This window comes from Neolamprologus brichardi, chromosome 1 (genome assembly GCF_056152115.1).
Source record: "Neolamprologus brichardi isolate AB-2024 chromosome 1, ASM5615211v1, whole genome shotgun sequence".
NCBI lineage: Eukaryota > Metazoa > Chordata > Actinopteri > Cichliformes > Cichlidae > Neolamprologus > Neolamprologus brichardi.
In genome coordinates this window covers 12,357,560-12,373,357 of record NC_142104.1, presented here as the reverse complement: position 1 = coordinate 12,373,357, position 15,798 = coordinate 12,357,560, and the positions used below count along the sequence as shown (strand labels likewise).

The 15,798-nt window shown below is 37.7% G+C and overlaps 3 protein-coding genes across 3 annotated transcripts; 2 read left to right on the top strand and 1 right to left on the bottom strand.

Annotated features, from left to right (window-relative positions):
- Nucleotides 1-477: 477 nt before the first annotated feature.
- Nucleotides 478-4,562, bottom strand: si:ch211-107o10.3 (retinol dehydrogenase 13). Its single transcript, XM_006779853.3, has 7 exons — nucleotides 4,316-4,562; nucleotides 3,887-4,027; nucleotides 2,717-2,908; nucleotides 2,254-2,415; nucleotides 2,061-2,177; nucleotides 1,688-1,892; nucleotides 478-1,488 (listed from the first exon to the last, which is right to left on the bottom strand). Exons 1-7 carry the CDS (start codon nucleotides 4,389-4,391, stop codon nucleotides 1,392-1,394), a joined length of 990 nt encoding a protein of 329 aa, XP_006779916.2. The 5' UTR covers nucleotides 4,392-4,562; the 3' UTR covers nucleotides 478-1,391.
- Nucleotides 4,563-5,911: 1,349 nt separating this feature from the next.
- On the top strand, nucleotides 5,912-8,657 carry tmed3 (transmembrane p24 trafficking protein 3). The gene is made up of 3 exons (XM_006779852.3): nucleotides 5,912-6,144; nucleotides 6,523-6,768; nucleotides 7,820-8,657. Exons 1-3 carry the CDS (start codon nucleotides 5,998-6,000, stop codon nucleotides 8,051-8,053), a joined length of 627 nt encoding a protein of 208 aa, XP_006779915.1. The 5' UTR covers nucleotides 5,912-5,997; the 3' UTR covers nucleotides 8,054-8,657.
- Nucleotides 8,658-10,395: 1,738 nt separating this feature from the next.
- On the top strand, nucleotides 10,396-14,481 carry LOC102799818 (isocitrate dehydrogenase [NADP], mitochondrial-like). The gene is made up of 11 exons (XM_006779851.3): nucleotides 10,396-10,754; nucleotides 11,493-11,584; nucleotides 11,726-11,891; nucleotides 12,028-12,188; nucleotides 12,284-12,427; nucleotides 12,563-12,699; nucleotides 13,002-13,153; nucleotides 13,289-13,401; nucleotides 13,653-13,750; nucleotides 13,847-13,939; nucleotides 14,055-14,481. Exons 1-11 carry the CDS (start codon nucleotides 10,634-10,636, stop codon nucleotides 14,137-14,139), a joined length of 1,362 nt encoding a protein of 453 aa, XP_006779914.2. The 5' UTR covers nucleotides 10,396-10,633; the 3' UTR covers nucleotides 14,140-14,481.
- The last annotated feature ends 1,317 nt before the right edge of the window (nucleotides 14,482-15,798 follow it).

Below are 15,798 nucleotides of genomic sequence, written 5' to 3'. Positions count from 1 at the left end.
GTGGGCCTGACATAAGCATCATACTGCATAAGAACTATAGGAGAACGAACTGTGGGTTTAAAGGCGTTGATAGAGAAAAAAAATGTATGCGATGTCTTACAGTTTGCAAACTCAAATATTCAGGATGGTCAAAGGAATCACATTCACGTCACTAAATCACTAAATCTTGTGACTTTTACTTTTAAAAAGCAGTTTGAATTGTTCGTATCAAATGACAGATCCCTCTGAACACCTGAGACTTTTCCGCTTCTTTTCCTCGTCTTTTAACTCTTAAAATCTATGAACGAGAGAGTCCTTTATATTAGAATGGGGTCTTATGCGCTGTTTTCATCATTGTCAAATGTGCTGATAAATGGCTGCGCAATTCTAGGTTTGTATGACTACAAGCTTCAAATATTGCAAATACTTTACAGCCATAACTTCCCATAAATAAAAAAAAAATATGTATAAATGCATTGAAAGTGTTGAGTCATTGCACGTGTTGACACTTGTCGCCAAATTTATTGCCAAAAGATTTTAACAGCTGGTGGTTTCTTGCTTGACACTTATTTATGTTACCTTCAGTCTTTAAGTTAACTCTCAACTTAGAGAACAAAAAGTACACAACATCACAATTTTCTTGTAAATGCACGCATGCAAACGCACACACACACACACACACACACACACACACACACACACACAGGAGGGCTCTCAGTGAGTTGACGAGTGTTTTGGACTTACAGTACTGGGTGTATCCAACTTGCTCTCTACCCCTCGGGCATCTACTCTCTCTCTCTCTCTCTACACCTGGTAGACAACTCTCTCCTGTCAAGTACAACAATCTTCCCACGGCTGCTAGCGCTTAAGGTCACTTCCTTGGGTTCAGCCCTGCTTCAACACATTCTACCTCTCCGTTTACATATTAACCCAATACAAAATCGACAACACCAAAAAAAATAAAAAATTAAAAAATAAAATCCTTTTACAATGTGTCAGTAATTGTTAAATGCCATGAATAAAAGCAAATATTATATATGAGAACATGCTGTCAAAATAAGCCCAAATGGCAGAATAATAAGTAATTATCACCTTGTTCTCATAAGGATATAGCTGTAATGCACAGGTACACACTGGGGTACCTGTGCAAATGATAAAGTATGCAAAGTATACAGAGTATATATAAAATAAAGACTAAGCAACACCCACGATTTTAATAAGTGCATACTGAGTAGAGTAAATAGTGCAAAATCTCTATAAAATTTGAGCAGGAAAGAAATCTTATTGCACATCAAATTGTGTATTGTGATGTGCAAGGCTGTAACGATTAGCACTTTATTTGCCCATATAAACAGGGTCGCTGAAATGCCAAAAAACAGCAGGGCTGATAAAGGCATGGCAGGCTGCTGTGCTTAAGACAGACCAACCATGGAAGCACTGAGGTCCCACAGCTTCTTGGCTGCAGCATCATTCAGGGCCTGTGGTGCTGGCTTTTTGGGAGCACAGTCGCTGTACGGTGGAATGAAGAAAAGAGATAAATCATGAAGAGTGTCATACAGTGTGGTTGCAAACTGCTTGTATTAAAAACCTTTCACTCTATTGTTGTTTATCTCAGCCTCTGTTAATATTAGAATAATTAATTGGTAGGATAAGAGCATTTCTTTTTCTACTGTGATCACATCATTTTTCTCCAGTCAGATGTACTTGCCTGTAGTAGAGGCCACTGGAGTTTGCCAGGCTCTCGTCCACAGCACAGTAGACGGTGGTCTGGGCTCCTTCCCAGGGATTTTTGACCAACTTCATGAAGACCTTTGCTAGCATTATCTTCCACATAGGAAATGAATTAAATAGATGGCGGCCTAACTCTGTGCGGATGACCCCCGGATGAAGACTGTAGACGGTTACACCGCTGCCTAATGAGAGGTTCATCAGAAAAAGGCGTGCGTCAAACACCGCAATACTGTTAAAATCATGGTAACGATGCTCATTAACTCAAGATACAAAGATAGAAAACAGGAAGTAAAATGGTTATTTGTAACATACTGTATATTATACACGTGTCTGAACTCCTGTCACACTACCGTTCAGTCTTGTAGCCAGTTCTTTGCCAAAGAGAACGTTGGCCAGCTTGCTTTGTCGGTAGCTCTTCTGAGGGGTGTAGTCTTTATCAAGGTTAATGTCATCAAAGTGTATCTGACCTGCAAGAAATTTATTTTAAACAGGTGTGACAAAGAAAGTTTTTTTGGTTGTTTGACTTTAGCACCAAGATTTTACCTCTCTCATGCGCCAGGCTGGAGACAATCACAATGCGACTTGGTGCCGACTTCTTCAGCAGGTCAAGGAGACAGTTGGTGAGAAGAAAATGTCCCAGGTGGTTGACGCCAAATTGCATTTCAAAGCCGTCTTCGGTCTTCCACTTAGGACACATCATAATACCTAAAAAAAAAACAAAATTGAAAAAAAAAAAAACCAAGAAAGTAAGAAAATTACAAAAAATAAAAACATACAAATAACTAATTTCTCAGTGTCTGTCAGTATCATTCAACCCCAAATAACTTATTCTACCCTCCTAAGAATCTGTATGAGGATCCCATAAAGATGACAACATTTAACTTCTACTAACTGACTAAGGCAAGGCAAGGCAAGTTTATTTATATAGCACATTTCAACAGCAAGGTGATTCAAAGTGCTTTACAGAGACATAAAAAAAAAAAACCAGGTACAACTGCTGCAATACCTGCATTGTTAATGAGGATGTCTAAGCGCTCCTCATTCTTTTCCACATCTTTGGCTAAGTCTCTGACAGACTGTAGTGAGGCCAGATCAAGCTTCTTTACCACCACATTGCCATTCCCACTCTTCTGACGGATCTCATCTGCTGCAATACGGGCTTTAGTCATGTCCCTGCAGGCCAGGATCACTCTGGCCCCTTGGAGAAAAAGAAAAAACATACAAAAGTGACTCATATTTACATGTAAACACCAGAGAATGTGCAACCAAAGTACTAGTTGAGGTTAAAGATTTATTTTTAGCTGCTGTCATTGTCATTGATACTTATTATTTAATATTCTATCATTTTTGGGTTGTTACTGAATGGTTATTATATAATATTCTTCATTAAGTACCAAATGTCCCAGACAGGACTGTAGATATGGCTTCTTTTTACATCTATACAGAGATTTAATTCATCATTTTTGGCAGTGCTTCATTTAATTAAAAGAATGTAAAAAAAAAAAAGTCAGCAAAACCCTTCTATTAGTTTTAAGTTAAGTAACTCTTAGGAGTCAATATCCAAATATAAGGGCAAACTCTTATTTTATATGGAGCGTATGAATGGCGTGTTTACGGTAATGTCAAACTATATTAATCATATTTAAGTCTGGATTTGGACTAGGGCACTCTAAAACCTTATCTTTTTATTACTTTATTTTTTGAAGACATTCAGAAGTAGACTTTCTGATGTGTTCTGCATCACTGCTCTGCTGTATAACCCAAGTGACCTTGAGCTTCAGGGACAGACTGATGGCCGGAAAGCAGAATTCATGGTTCCAGACGGCTGATATGATTTCAAACTCATTTTACACCACGGGCCACATACATTCCACTTAAGTGGTTTAGACCAGTGAATCTCCTCTGTCTGTCACTGTACAGATGTTTATCTGCATATTTAATCCTGGTGCTATCTTAATATGAGAAAAGGTAGTGCAATTATAACAGTGTGTCTTTTTTCTACACAATATAGAAATCCAGCTTAAACTGAAATAAGTTGCGAAATTACAGAAAATCTTCTGGTAGCTCATTGTGCAGAAGATGACCTACACCCATGTACAGGACGTGAGACACAGCCTTTACATATGTTTTTGTTTTTCTGTACTTTTCTTTAACAAACAAACATGGAGGGTCTTACCTCTCTGGGCCATGTCCAGGGCTGTCTCTTTCCCAATACCAGTGTTGGCTCCAGTGATGAGGACTGTTTTCCCTTCCAGCCTGGCCTTGCTCCGACACACTCCTCCTGCCATCCATCTGCGGAAGGCCAGCACGCCTACCCCTGACAAAAAATATATTTATGCTATGAACAGGGTGTAAGAGAATGTTCTGAAGACTTTTCATTTGACCTTTTACTACCTTTTACTCTTATGTTTATTCTAAGCTAAATCAAGCAGCTACATACGGTTATATATTTCTAGAATTTCACACCTACGAGTAACAGCAATAATCTGTCATGACAGAACAAAGTGCTTACCTGATCTCCTTTCATTACCGTATCAGAAATCCTACTAAATGTGCAAGTTAACAAAGCTTAAACAGTATGCATTTAATAAAGAATTAGGCTTACCTGCAACAAAGACAACTGTGAGGCAAGTTGCATGTCTCTCGGTGAAGTCCTTAACAGCCTCTGCGTAGTTTTGCATTGTTTAAGCAATTCTGGAACTTATATAAGAAGCTGAAATGTTAATATTGTTGCAGACTTGCAGTCAACGATCTGTTTTTGTGGAAGGAACTTTACGTCAGCTACCACAAACAACGGCGAAAACGACAAATACGTGTTTTCCCGTTTTGTATTTGTAACGATAAACTAGCCGGAAGTGGAGGGCGTGGTGGAACTTAAGGGAGATTTTTCAGAATAAGTTTCCGTTTAAATTAATCATTGGTTTAAATCAATGACGGTAGAAAACAGTCATTGATTTAAACCAGTGACTGTAGAAAACAGTCATTGGTTTAAATATGTATTTCCTTGCTGTCATGTACGACATACTTGTTTTTTTGTTTTTTTGTTTTTTTTGTTTTTTTTTGTTTTTGTTGGTTGTGTGTTATTTGGTTTTGGTTTGGGGTTTGTTTAAGCTTTCAAATACAGTGAATATTTGTTTTGGCATTGTGGGGGAATGTATCTGGTAATATATATATATATATATATATATATATATATATATATATATATATATATATATATATATATATATATATATATATCAAACATCAGAACATAGGAGTTCTGTGCAGCGTGCTTGTGTAATAGAATGTCACGCAAAACACACCCACCAAGAGACATTAGGGCGTAATGCGGCAGCTTGCTGACTCATGTACTAAAGAGTTTACTTAAAGCAGCCATTCAGCTTGTGCAGGCATGCTCTAAATGTCAGGTAAAATACATTTTTAAAAATGTATTGCAAAGTAGAACCATGGTTGTGTATTACTTTGTTATGATTTATTTTTGTTTGTTTGTTTGTAATGGTAGTAATAGTTAGTACAATTATGTGCTCAGGACACACCTTGTACTGAATTACGAGCATCTGTTTGCAGTGAGTTACTCCCACTATAGCATAAGGTATAGAAATACTGCTTGCCTCGTCAGACATCTCTTACAGGGATTTTCAAATTAAAGCACCATGTAGAACAGATTTATACAATTTTAATTAATAATTTGACGTAACACTGTCATCAGTAGAAACAGATGAAATTAAACTGGTAGTCATCGTAGAACCTTTGAACATTAGTGAATGGTTTAACTACTGATGAAGTACATTTGTGCCATGAAAATATAATTTTACTAAAAACCTTTACTGATGCAAGTAATAATATATAGTAATAATTTTGCATGCAAATTAATCTACCTTGGAACTCAAAATTCACTTGACTTCCCTTATTTATTAAAATTCGTTTGTCTATTCGTTTCCAGCTTCTTTTGTTAATCCCGTGCCCTTATTTTGAAGGGGGAAACTTGTTGTAATGCTCTGTTATTGGTTAAAATCTCTGTACAGCTGGTTAAGCGTATTTCTTCGCTTTGTGGGTCTAAACTTGTTAAAATATTTTAAATTGCGTTAAAAGCTTAAATTGGGTCTTGTCTGTCTTTATATTACGTTTGAAAGAAGTTGGATTTTTTTTTTCAAATAAAAAAACTAAACAACAGTGTCCCGGAAGTTCTTCATGCTCGCGCCACGTCAGAACTACAAACTGTTAACATCACTGTTGAATAGTGAAGAATAGTCTGTCTGCCTGCACCTTCTCTTTGTTTTCGCGATGTTGTATTTGTCACTCACCTGTTTGCTGCTGTTGAATGCATGTGTGGTGTCTGGGACTGAGATTACATTTGAACTGCCTGACAATGACAAGCAGTGTTTCTACGAGGAGCTGGAGAAAGACGTGAAGTTTGACATAGACTTTCAAGTAAGTTCCTCTGAGAGCTCCATCACGTCAGTGTGTGCATTTAGCAGATGCTGTCAGACTAATTTTTAGGCTGAAGTTTTTTCTCCTGCTTCCAGAAATCAAGAACAAATTTATAATTGTCTATCAATCGTAAAATAGTGCAGAATGCATCTTTGTATTTACTTAAATTTGGCTCCGTTTTTGTTAATCAATTGAAAACATATGTTATCTCAGATTATTTTCCGTTTCAAGATAAAGACTTTTAAAGAGAAGCCCAATAATTCCCAGAGGAACAGCTGGCACACACACAGACAGCCACATCCAATAACTTCAATATATTTAACAGCGACGCAACGTTGCAACTTTCTTTCCTTCTATATATGTTTTATTTTCTCTTAGGTTATTTCAGGGGGCAACTATGATGTGGACTGCTTCGTCACAGATCCTCATGACAATGCCTTGTATAATGAGAAGAAGAAGCAGTATGACAGCTTCTCTCACACCACAACTATGAAGGGAGTCTACAAGGTTTGCTTCAGCAATGAATTCTCCACTTTTACACACAAAGTAGTGTATCTGGACTTCCGCCACGGGAATGAGGAACCTATTCTGGACAGCATGAAAAGAAGCACAGCTCTGACTCAGGTCAGTAATGAACACGGTGCTTTCAGTGTGTCAGGTGCAGTTTGTTTGTTTTTTAAGAACATGCTGGATTACTTGATAGCTAATTTATTACCTTATCAATGTTTAAACATTGCTGTCTTCAATTAGACAAGCATGTCTTGAGAAGGCAGAACTGCAATGTCATATCACAGACGTTTGTATCATGATTTGAATCAGAAAAAACAGGATGTATTTTGACATGAAAAATGAGTACAGACATATCAGTTATGCTTAGTAAAGTGATAACAAGTAATCTAAAATTGGTATAGTATTTTTGCTGCTTTAAAGGTGTTTATATAATGTCCACAAGGTGGTGCAAGAGTTATTCACATTAAGCTCACAAGGAAATATTGTATTTAAATGCACTCTCCTTTCCTGGAATTACACAAATCAGTCAAAAGAGGAAATGTCAACAATTTGACAGCATTGCTGCTTCTCAAAACACAGAGTATAACATCTGATAAGCCATACTTTATTTCTCAAAAGAGTTTGGAAATTCCTTTGATGCAACTTAAAACCAGCATTTGTTGTTAACCACAAGAAATGTATCAAAAATGTATCAAAAATAACCTAAATAAGAATGGTATGTAGGTCAGTAGAATATAGTATGACATAACAGATATCTTAAATATAATAAAGTAAAATAAATATTGATTTAAATAAATATATTGGGTAATAATATCAAGTATAGCTGATTTGCAAAAAAGCTGAAATTAAACAGAGCTAGAGTAGAGTTTAAAATGGCTTACTAAATAAAAAAGTGGTATAGAGTAGCAGATACCAGATTAAAATCAATCATTGTAAATGTGTAAAATGGAGTGCACAGTACAATAAAGAGGTTGAGTGTTTATTGTTAAGAGTTGTAACTGTGCACTTCATATCAGACTATAGGATAGCATAGTGTTACTACTCTTTAATTCAAGTACTGAGACCTCTAGGGTCAAATGTATAGTGAGTTTATGTGACTCTGATCTGTGCGATCCACCTTCTACTGTACATATTGATGAATTTCCATTAATCTTTCTGTTATCAGTTGGAGTCGTCTTGCGTCGCCATTCATGAGATCCTGAAGGTGGTGGCTGAATCGCAGACATGGTACAGGCTGAGAGAGGCGCAGGATCGCACAAAAGCAGAGCACCTGCTGGAGCGCGTCACCTACTGGTCCATCGGAGAAACCGTCCTGTTGTTTGTCATCGGCATCGGTCAAGTCATGATGCTTAAGAGCTTCTTCTCTGACAAGAAAGGCTCTGTGGCAGCTACCACTTAAACCAAGGTCTCAGTGTGCCCTAAGAAACTCAAGTGGAAGCTTGCTAATGTGAACACATATTAGCACATATTGTTAGTATTTTCATCAAAGCCAATGGTAAATGGATAGATCAAGGAGTTTTCACATTCCTGTCGAGCAAAACTTGAATTCAGGTTTTACACAAGTTGTTTTTGTTCAACAACTTTCTACTGAAAAGAAACCCCACTCACGTCTGTGTTTAAAATGCAGTTGACATCTTTCAGCCTTTAGAGACTTTATTTTTATAGAGGTGGATGAGAGGGCATGTTTATTTTGATCTGCCTATTAAGTAGCCTAGTTTCACTTATAAAAGCAGCTTTGTGGATTTCTGTCATCTGTAGTAGTATCACACATAAAAACCAAAGAGGAATTGTGTTTAAATTTGAGTTTTATTTGTTGTATAGCATCTGTTATATGTATTGTTACCTTAATTTATGTGTGCAAAATCACTATGAGCTATGAGAGCTCCGTTTCTCTCATGTCTTGTCTGTTTCATACGGAGTGGCTTAGGCATTTGTTTTTTCCTCATGCCAACCAAGTTGAAGTTTACTGTTTTAATTTAAATACATATAACCTGATACATATACATGCAACTACTGTTTTTTTGTTTGTTTGTTGTTGTTGTTTTGGATTCTCATTTATATGTTTTACATTTTCTTCACTGGAAAGTGACCAAGTATCAACCAGATATATTTTTTTGCAAAAAAAAGTTTCTTTGACATTTTAATTCGATTTGAAGACAAATTACTATTATTTTTTAAATACGGCAGTGTAGGTTCTCAGTCATCCAGGTCATGATAGTCTCAAGCACTTGAGTGGAAGGTAACTGGATGTCTTTTTTGGGTTCTTGTTTCTCACCTCTCATCTTAGAGGTTTCTTCAGTTCTGACCAGAGCATTTTCAGATGAGAGGTGAAACATCTTCATTAACCCGAAAGAGGGTTACTTTCAGCCAATTATGAGAGTAATCATGCCAGAAAGTTTTTAGACATTGTCAAATTAAAGTTTGGTACCGAGTGCTGTGATGTTTTTTCAAATCCAATGATACTCGATGTTATTTAATTTAAAAAATTTAGAGATTAAGGAAACTATAGATTTTAATTAAAGCTATTCTAACAGTCTTTAATACTTTAGGTCTCCATGTTTTCAAGAAGCTCCATTGGAAACTCTAATCCTAATGTCCTGCCACATTAAAAATGTATTTTGCTTATTGCAGCTTGACTTGAACATTTGACTTTCACTGTGCATAATGCTATATAGAAATGTGGCAAATTAAAGGAAACCCCAAAACAAGGTGTCTCAGTAGGGTGTTTGGCCATAATGTGCCATCCCCTGTGTGCTCTTTGGCAGTAAATGTCCTGTGGAAGTTACTGCGAAAATAAGTCAGAAGACATAAGATATGATTTACATAATTTTTTAAAAAACTTTTAAAACTTATCAAATCAGTCAGTGAGCCTTCATACTCTTTTTTTATTGGGCAGCCGATGTTGGGGGGGGGGGGGCAGTAACATCAGGAAAGAAGTGTTTAAGCATGTAATAAAGGTGATCACTGAGAACAATTATTTGCAGTGATTCCAAGTAGTTTGATTCTAGTTTGAAGTGGATTCAAAGTCAGTAAAAAGTTGCCAGAGGCATTACAGAGACACTTGATCTCCTTGTTTTTTTTTTTAAAGTTTGTTAGTGATTACTTTAAAATTTAGGAGCATTTGTGGTATCAACAGTAGTCTAAGGAGCTTGGAAAAAAACAGCGTCTGGACTTCTTTAAGTTGTTTGAAGACGTTTCACCTCTCATCAGAGAAGCTTCTTCAGTTCTAAGGTCACATGGTGGAGAGTCCCAGATTTAAGCCCTGTGGGAGTATCCCCCCAAGAGGGACAATAGACCCCCTAATGACCCTCTACCTAATCACACGAGGCAGACGCTTTTCTTTCCAAGCTCTTTAGACTACGATGACCTGGATGACTGAGAACCTTCACAGAGACATCAACAGTAGTTTGATAGTGAATAAATCTAAAACACAGAGAAACCACTTCTTAGAATCTAGCAGATGAATTTTTAACCTGGAACAAATTTATATTATTTATCTTTTTATATTTACTATGTTTTGTTTTTTCTTCTTCTATTTTTTCTAAGTTCTTTGTCATTATTATTCTTTAAAGAAGTTCCGCATTCAAAGAAATGAGAAGACATAGATGTTTACACTGTACATTAGCTGTTTATGCGGGTTACGTTGGGACTTTTAATGTGGAAAAACCCCACATTACATACACATGGAGCGTGTATACTGCATTCTACTACTGTTTCAAATGAGGAAATAGGAAGAAGAGCTGAAGTGAACTTGAACCAGTGCAGGAAACATTGGAAATCAGTTTTTGGCACAACACCCCGGCTCCACTGGCCAATCGGGGCGAAGCGGTCTTTCTCCAAGCTGACGTGGGTGGAAGTTATTAGCGCCGACGTCCAGCGTCATCAGTTTACCGGGTTCTACAGGCCTTACGTCCATTCATTAGGAAGAAGCTATAGTCCCAGTGGACCAGTCGCTGACGCTAAGTAACCACTAGTATACATGGCGGGATACCTTAAAGCTCTGACTACGGTGTCGAGGAGTACCGCCGCTGCGCTGTCGCAAAACCCCGCAGTGGTCTCACCGGCCGCCGTCTGCCATCACAGACTGCAACAGAGAAACTGTAAGTTTACCGTCGACAGCATAATGACTCAGAATGAACTGCTCATAACATTAATGTGGTTACATGAGATGAACAGTGTGGCAGAGTCATAAGTTATAGCGTGTGACTGGAAACATGGAAATGATAGAAACAGGTGAGTCGATGTTACTGTTTGGCAAGTATCCATGGGTGAGTCATACATTGTAAGATTACACAAAAAGTGATTCAGAGGTGTTTCATTATTACAAAATGACAAATAAATAAGGTAATAACGTAAAGAAAAGCCAGTGTGGTCATGATGAATAAAATATAAAGAGTTTGTATTCTAACGTAAAAACAATAAAAAGGAGAAATAATGTGTATAAGTAAGTTTGGTGCCAGCCTGCTTTGCTATTTTAGTTGTCAGGTACAAAAAGGGCTTGACAGGTAATAAATGATATCAGAGCACTCTTATAATCCGAAGGTCACTGCCTCAGTGAAACCCAGCTGCCAGTAATGTAAAAACGATATGCCGGTGTCTCAGATGATAAAAGTAAGCCTAGTCGGCTCAGAGATATTCAGAGCTCAATGGCTGGCTCCCCGAAAGTGACACGAATTGGAAGACTTGGATAATACAAAGCTGTGAATAAACTCCTAACATCAAAAACAATTTTACCTTTTATTTACACAAGTGTGCAAACTTAACCTTTCGTTTCCCCTGTCATTTTCAGACTCTTACGGCTTTAATACAACAGTAATATAACTTAAATTTTTTTTTAGATGCAACAAAACGTATCAAAGTGGACCAGCCGGTCGTGGAAATGGATGGTGATGAGATGACTCGCATCATATGGGAGTTCATCAAAGAGAAGGTAAATCAAACACTAGCACATTTCTTGACACTTGACGTGTCAAGGAATCAAAATGTTTCCTCGTAACTCTGCATGTATGCATTTTTGTGGTTTCGGTGCCAAATTATCCTCAGGCAATTAACACATTGACATCTTGCACAGCTCATCCTGCCCAATGTGGATGTTGAGCTGAAGTATTTCGACCTGGGTCTGCCCTACAGAGACCAGACGAATGACCAGGTCACCATAGATTCTGCTCTGGCGACTATGAAATACAACGTGGCTGTCAAATGTGCCACCATCACCCCTGATGAGGCCAGAGTTGAGGGTAAGTTAGACTCAGACTTGTTTTAACTTTGTACAGATTCATTAGAGGTATTTGAGTGCATTTTAATTCTATTATATTTACACAAATTAATACCTTCTTGTGCTTATTATATGTGTTTATTATATTTTCTCCTCAGAGTTTAAACTAAAGAAGATGTGGAAGAGTCCCAACGGAACCATCAGGAACATCTTAGGCGGCACAGTTTTCCGTGAGCCAATTCTTTGCAAAAACATTCCCCGTCTTGTTCCTGGATGGACACAACCCATAACAATTGGCAGGCATGCTTTTGGAGATCAGGTAAACAAAAAACAACAAGACAAATGTGCATCTTCTCTTTCTGTCCAAACTTAAAGCAGAGCAGACTCACATACCAGTGTCTGACTGTCTCACAGTACAGGGCCACGGACTTTGTCATTAACCAGCCTGGCAAGTTTAAGATTGTTTTTACCCCAGCTGATGGAAGCACAAAGCAGGAGTGGGAGGTGTATGACTTCCCAGCAGGAGGTTGTGGGATGGGAATGTACAACACTGATGAGGTAATAGTAACTTTTCTTTATAGGTTTGGTTACATGAGAAAGATGAGATACTTTGGGGTACTCTCCTTGTTTTTAATTTAATTTAATGTTCTATGATGCTATTTATCATGCAAGTGCTATGTTTTCTTTGCTCAGTCCATCAGTGGATTTGCTCACAGCTGCTTCCAGTATGCCATCCAGAAGAAGTGGCCCCTATACATGAGCACCAAGAACACGATCCTCAAGGCCTACGATGGCCGCTTTAAAGACATCTTCCAGGACATCTTTGAGAAGTAAGATGTACTTTAAAAAGAGAGCAGAGCAGAGGTACTTGAGAAAGCTACACCTGCTTTGGAGGTTCTTAATTTCATTGAAACCCCCATGTTTCAGCTTGTGCCATTCATGAGATTCATCATGGCCATAAGCTGAAATGTGCAGTACATGTCGCTGGGGTAAGACACACAGCAGTAGAGTATTAGACCTGGTGCTGTTTCTGATGCTAGAGGAAAACATTCTTCACTGAGCCATCAACATGTTTTATTATTGGTTGTTTAACATCTACAAAGCCGCTGAATTTTTCTTTGTTTTCCTTTAGAAACTACAAGCCGCAGTTTGACAAGCTGAAGATCTGGTATGAGCACCGTCTCATTGACGACATGGTGGCCCAGGTCCTGAAGTCCTCTGGAGGATTTGTTTGGGCTTGCAAGAATTATGATGGAGATGTGCAGTCAGACATTCTGGCTCAGGGTAAGTAGACTACGGTTGGATAATGAGTATGTTTGCAGAGCTCCCAATGTTGCATTATTTGGACGTGATGTTCATGTTTTCGTGATTTCATGCTGATGTGATTTCCTTCTAATGCCATGTTTCTGTTTGTACCAGGCTTTGGTTCTCTGGGTCTCATGACATCAGTGCTTGTGTGTCCCGACGGCAAAACCATCGAGGCTGAGGCCGCCCATGGCACTGTCACCAGGCACTACCGTGAACACCAGATAGTAAGAGCCACTGAATCAATCTGAAAAGACTCAGAGCTTTGACTATATGTTAGGTTATGGGTTACAGGGATTTTTAGGGTTTAGAGTTTAAAAGGTAAAAATGTTAAGTTTTACTGCAACTAAAATGCAAAGTTTCACGCTATTTTCTGTTATTCTTGCGAGCTTCTTGTGCTATTGACCTAACATAAAAAGTATTTACACCTGCAGTTTTGTTTTGTTTTTTAATGACCAATGCTAACATTACTCTACAGGGAAAACCAACCAGTACCAACCCCATTGCAAGCATATTTGCTTGGACCAGAGGGCTGGAGCACAGAGGCAAACTGGATGAGAATTCTGATTTGATAAAGTACATATCTTATTAGTGTCATCTACTCATTTGACATATATTATATATTTATACAGTTTTATATCATTTTAACTGCTATTGCACTACAAATTCCAGGTTCTGCCAAACTTTGGAAAAAGTCTGTGTGGAAACGGTGGAAAATGGTATAATGACCAAGGATCTTGCAGGCTGCATCCATGGCTTGGCCAAGTGAGATTACATTTTCATTTATAATTCATATTGTAGAATTTTTTTTTTCTAATATTTACACATAAATACACACTTTATAATGTCAACTAATCACTGTCTACCCTCTCAATTGTAGCTGCAAGGTAAATGAACACTATGTCAACACAACAGACTTCCTTGATGCCATCAAGACCAACCTCGATAAAGCTCTCGGCAACTGAATAACATTTAGAAGACAATATGAAGATTTTTGTTAATGTAGCAAAAAAATAGGCAAAAACTGTTTCTAGATTTGTTTAAATAACATTTTACCCTGTTTGTATGAATCTTTGTATCCAGTTTTGAAGCTGCTCTGCAATACATGCCTTTATTTAAAATTTGTATATTTGTTTTGTTTGCCTTTTCCTATTGCCACATTTGTACAAATTAGTAAATTTTTATTATTATTAATTTATTATGGACATTTTAAAGAAGTTTCAGGCTTTCTCATTAAATTAGAGAATACCTTAAGGGAATAGCAAAATTTGGATATCATTATGTTAACGTCACATTGTACTTAATCAGCATGACTATAAAAATAAATTGTCATTTAATTACACTTCGTGTGTGTGGAGTTGCCTTTTTCTGTTCATTTGTCAGGTCGGTGCTTTTATCCTGGGACAGAAAAAAACCACTTCTCAGCACAGACTGTACAGAATCATTAGAGGAAAAGCCACCACATGCATTTCTATTGCACATTTTAATTTCATGCACTTGCTCATATGAGCTCCTGTCCAGCAGAGCATTCATGCGGTGCTGTATGCTCATTTTGTAGCCATCATATGTACCCCGCAGTGCATAATGCTGAGTAGTGTTGTACCAGCAGGGGGCCGAGCCTGATGGGAGTTTTGGCAAAGCTTTTAGCTGTGCTGGCAGCCACGGTGTATGACCAGCAGATGTCGACATGGTCACAGTCATCCAGTCGGTTGCTGTAACATCTATGCATTATGTTAGTGCTTATTAGGAATATTTCTTTAAGGAAAAGAAAACTGGGTTAACTGGTTCACTGTTCCAATCTTAAACTGATCCTTGGCTAAAGTGCACCTGCAGACTGCGTTTAGTGTTTGTTCCTGTTTGTAATACAGAACAATTGAGGTTTGCTGCAGTGGAAAATTCCATGTCCAATTTCATGTCAGGTAGACCGCCAATCACATTACCTGAATTAACCTCCCAGCCATGGTTGTCCTCATTTGTGTTCACCATTGCTCTCTTTTCATCCTGTATAAGGATCTATATGTATCCCTAAGGAAGGAAAGGATTTATCCCAGGCCTGGTTGTTCATCTAAAACTGCAAAATTTAAAGAAACATGAGCATTCAGACATATTCAAAAATATTTTTGGTATTTAAAGTGTGGTTAGACATTAACAGATCTAAACACTATTCAGAAAATATGGTAGATTCTTGCTCTTTCTACCCCAATTGTTACAAGGCAGAAAGAAAGAAAATGAACACAATTCTTGATCATTGACATTTAGATTAATCTCACCTCTCTTTAAAACTTCCCATTGAAAGTCTTAAAAAAAAAAACAAAACTTAACTTCATTGTCAGCAATAAAAGAGCTATATCTCTGAGCAAAATTGATCAATCTTGCTCTTATTGAAGTTTTAAGCATCCATGAAGCAGCTGACCAGTCCATAAGCTCTACTGGGAGTTAAAGACCTCAGGTTAAACCCAAAATGTGCTCTCTGGTCCCAAGCCAAAAGCATCCATGCAGCAGACCAAGAAAATTAAAATGCTCCATCAATATTCAAATTTGCTTGTTCTTCAGCAACAAATCACAGTAATATTGACCCAAAATGTATCGCGTACCAACTTTCGTGGCAATCCAACTAAATGTTG

What these genes read in the sequence shown, in the direction of transcription:
- si:ch211-107o10.3 (XM_006779853.3), bottom strand. Translation starts at nt 4,391, where the DNA reads ATGCAAAACTACGCAGAGGCTGTTAAGGACTTCACCGAGAGACATGCA. An exon ending in CACAGTTGTCTTTGTTGCAG is followed by an intron (nt 4,028 to 4,315) that starts GTAAGCCTAATT and finishes ATTTTTTGTCAG; the next exon opens with GGGTAGGCGTGCTGGCCTTC. An exon ending in TCCAGTGGCCTCTACTACAG is followed by an intron (nt 1,489 to 1,687) that starts GCAAGTACATCT and finishes TCCACCGTACAG; the next exon opens with CGACTGTGCTCCCAAAAAGC.
- tmed3 (XM_006779852.3), top strand. Translation starts at nt 5,998, where the DNA reads ATGTTGTATTTGTCACTCACCTGTTTGCTGCTGTTGAATGCATGTGTG. An exon ending in AGTTTGACATAGACTTTCAA is followed by an intron (nt 6,145 to 6,522) that starts GTAAGTTCCTCT and finishes ATTTTCTCTTAG; the next exon opens with GTTATTTCAGGGGGCAACTA. An exon ending in GAAGCACAGCTCTGACTCAG is followed by an intron (nt 6,769 to 7,819) that starts GTCAGTAATGAA and finishes TTCTGTTATCAG; the next exon opens with TTGGAGTCGTCTTGCGTCGC.
- LOC102799818 (XM_006779851.3), top strand. Translation starts at nt 10,634, where the DNA reads ATGGCGGGATACCTTAAAGCTCTGACTACGGTGTCGAGGAGTACCGCC. An exon ending in GTCAGACATTCTGGCTCAGG is followed by an intron (nt 13,154 to 13,288) that starts GTAAGTAGACTA and finishes TGTTTGTACCAG; the next exon opens with GCTTTGGTTCTCTGGGTCTC. An exon ending in GAGAATTCTGATTTGATAAA is followed by an intron (nt 13,751 to 13,846) that starts GTACATATCTTA and finishes TACAAATTCCAG; the next exon opens with GTTCTGCCAAACTTTGGAAA.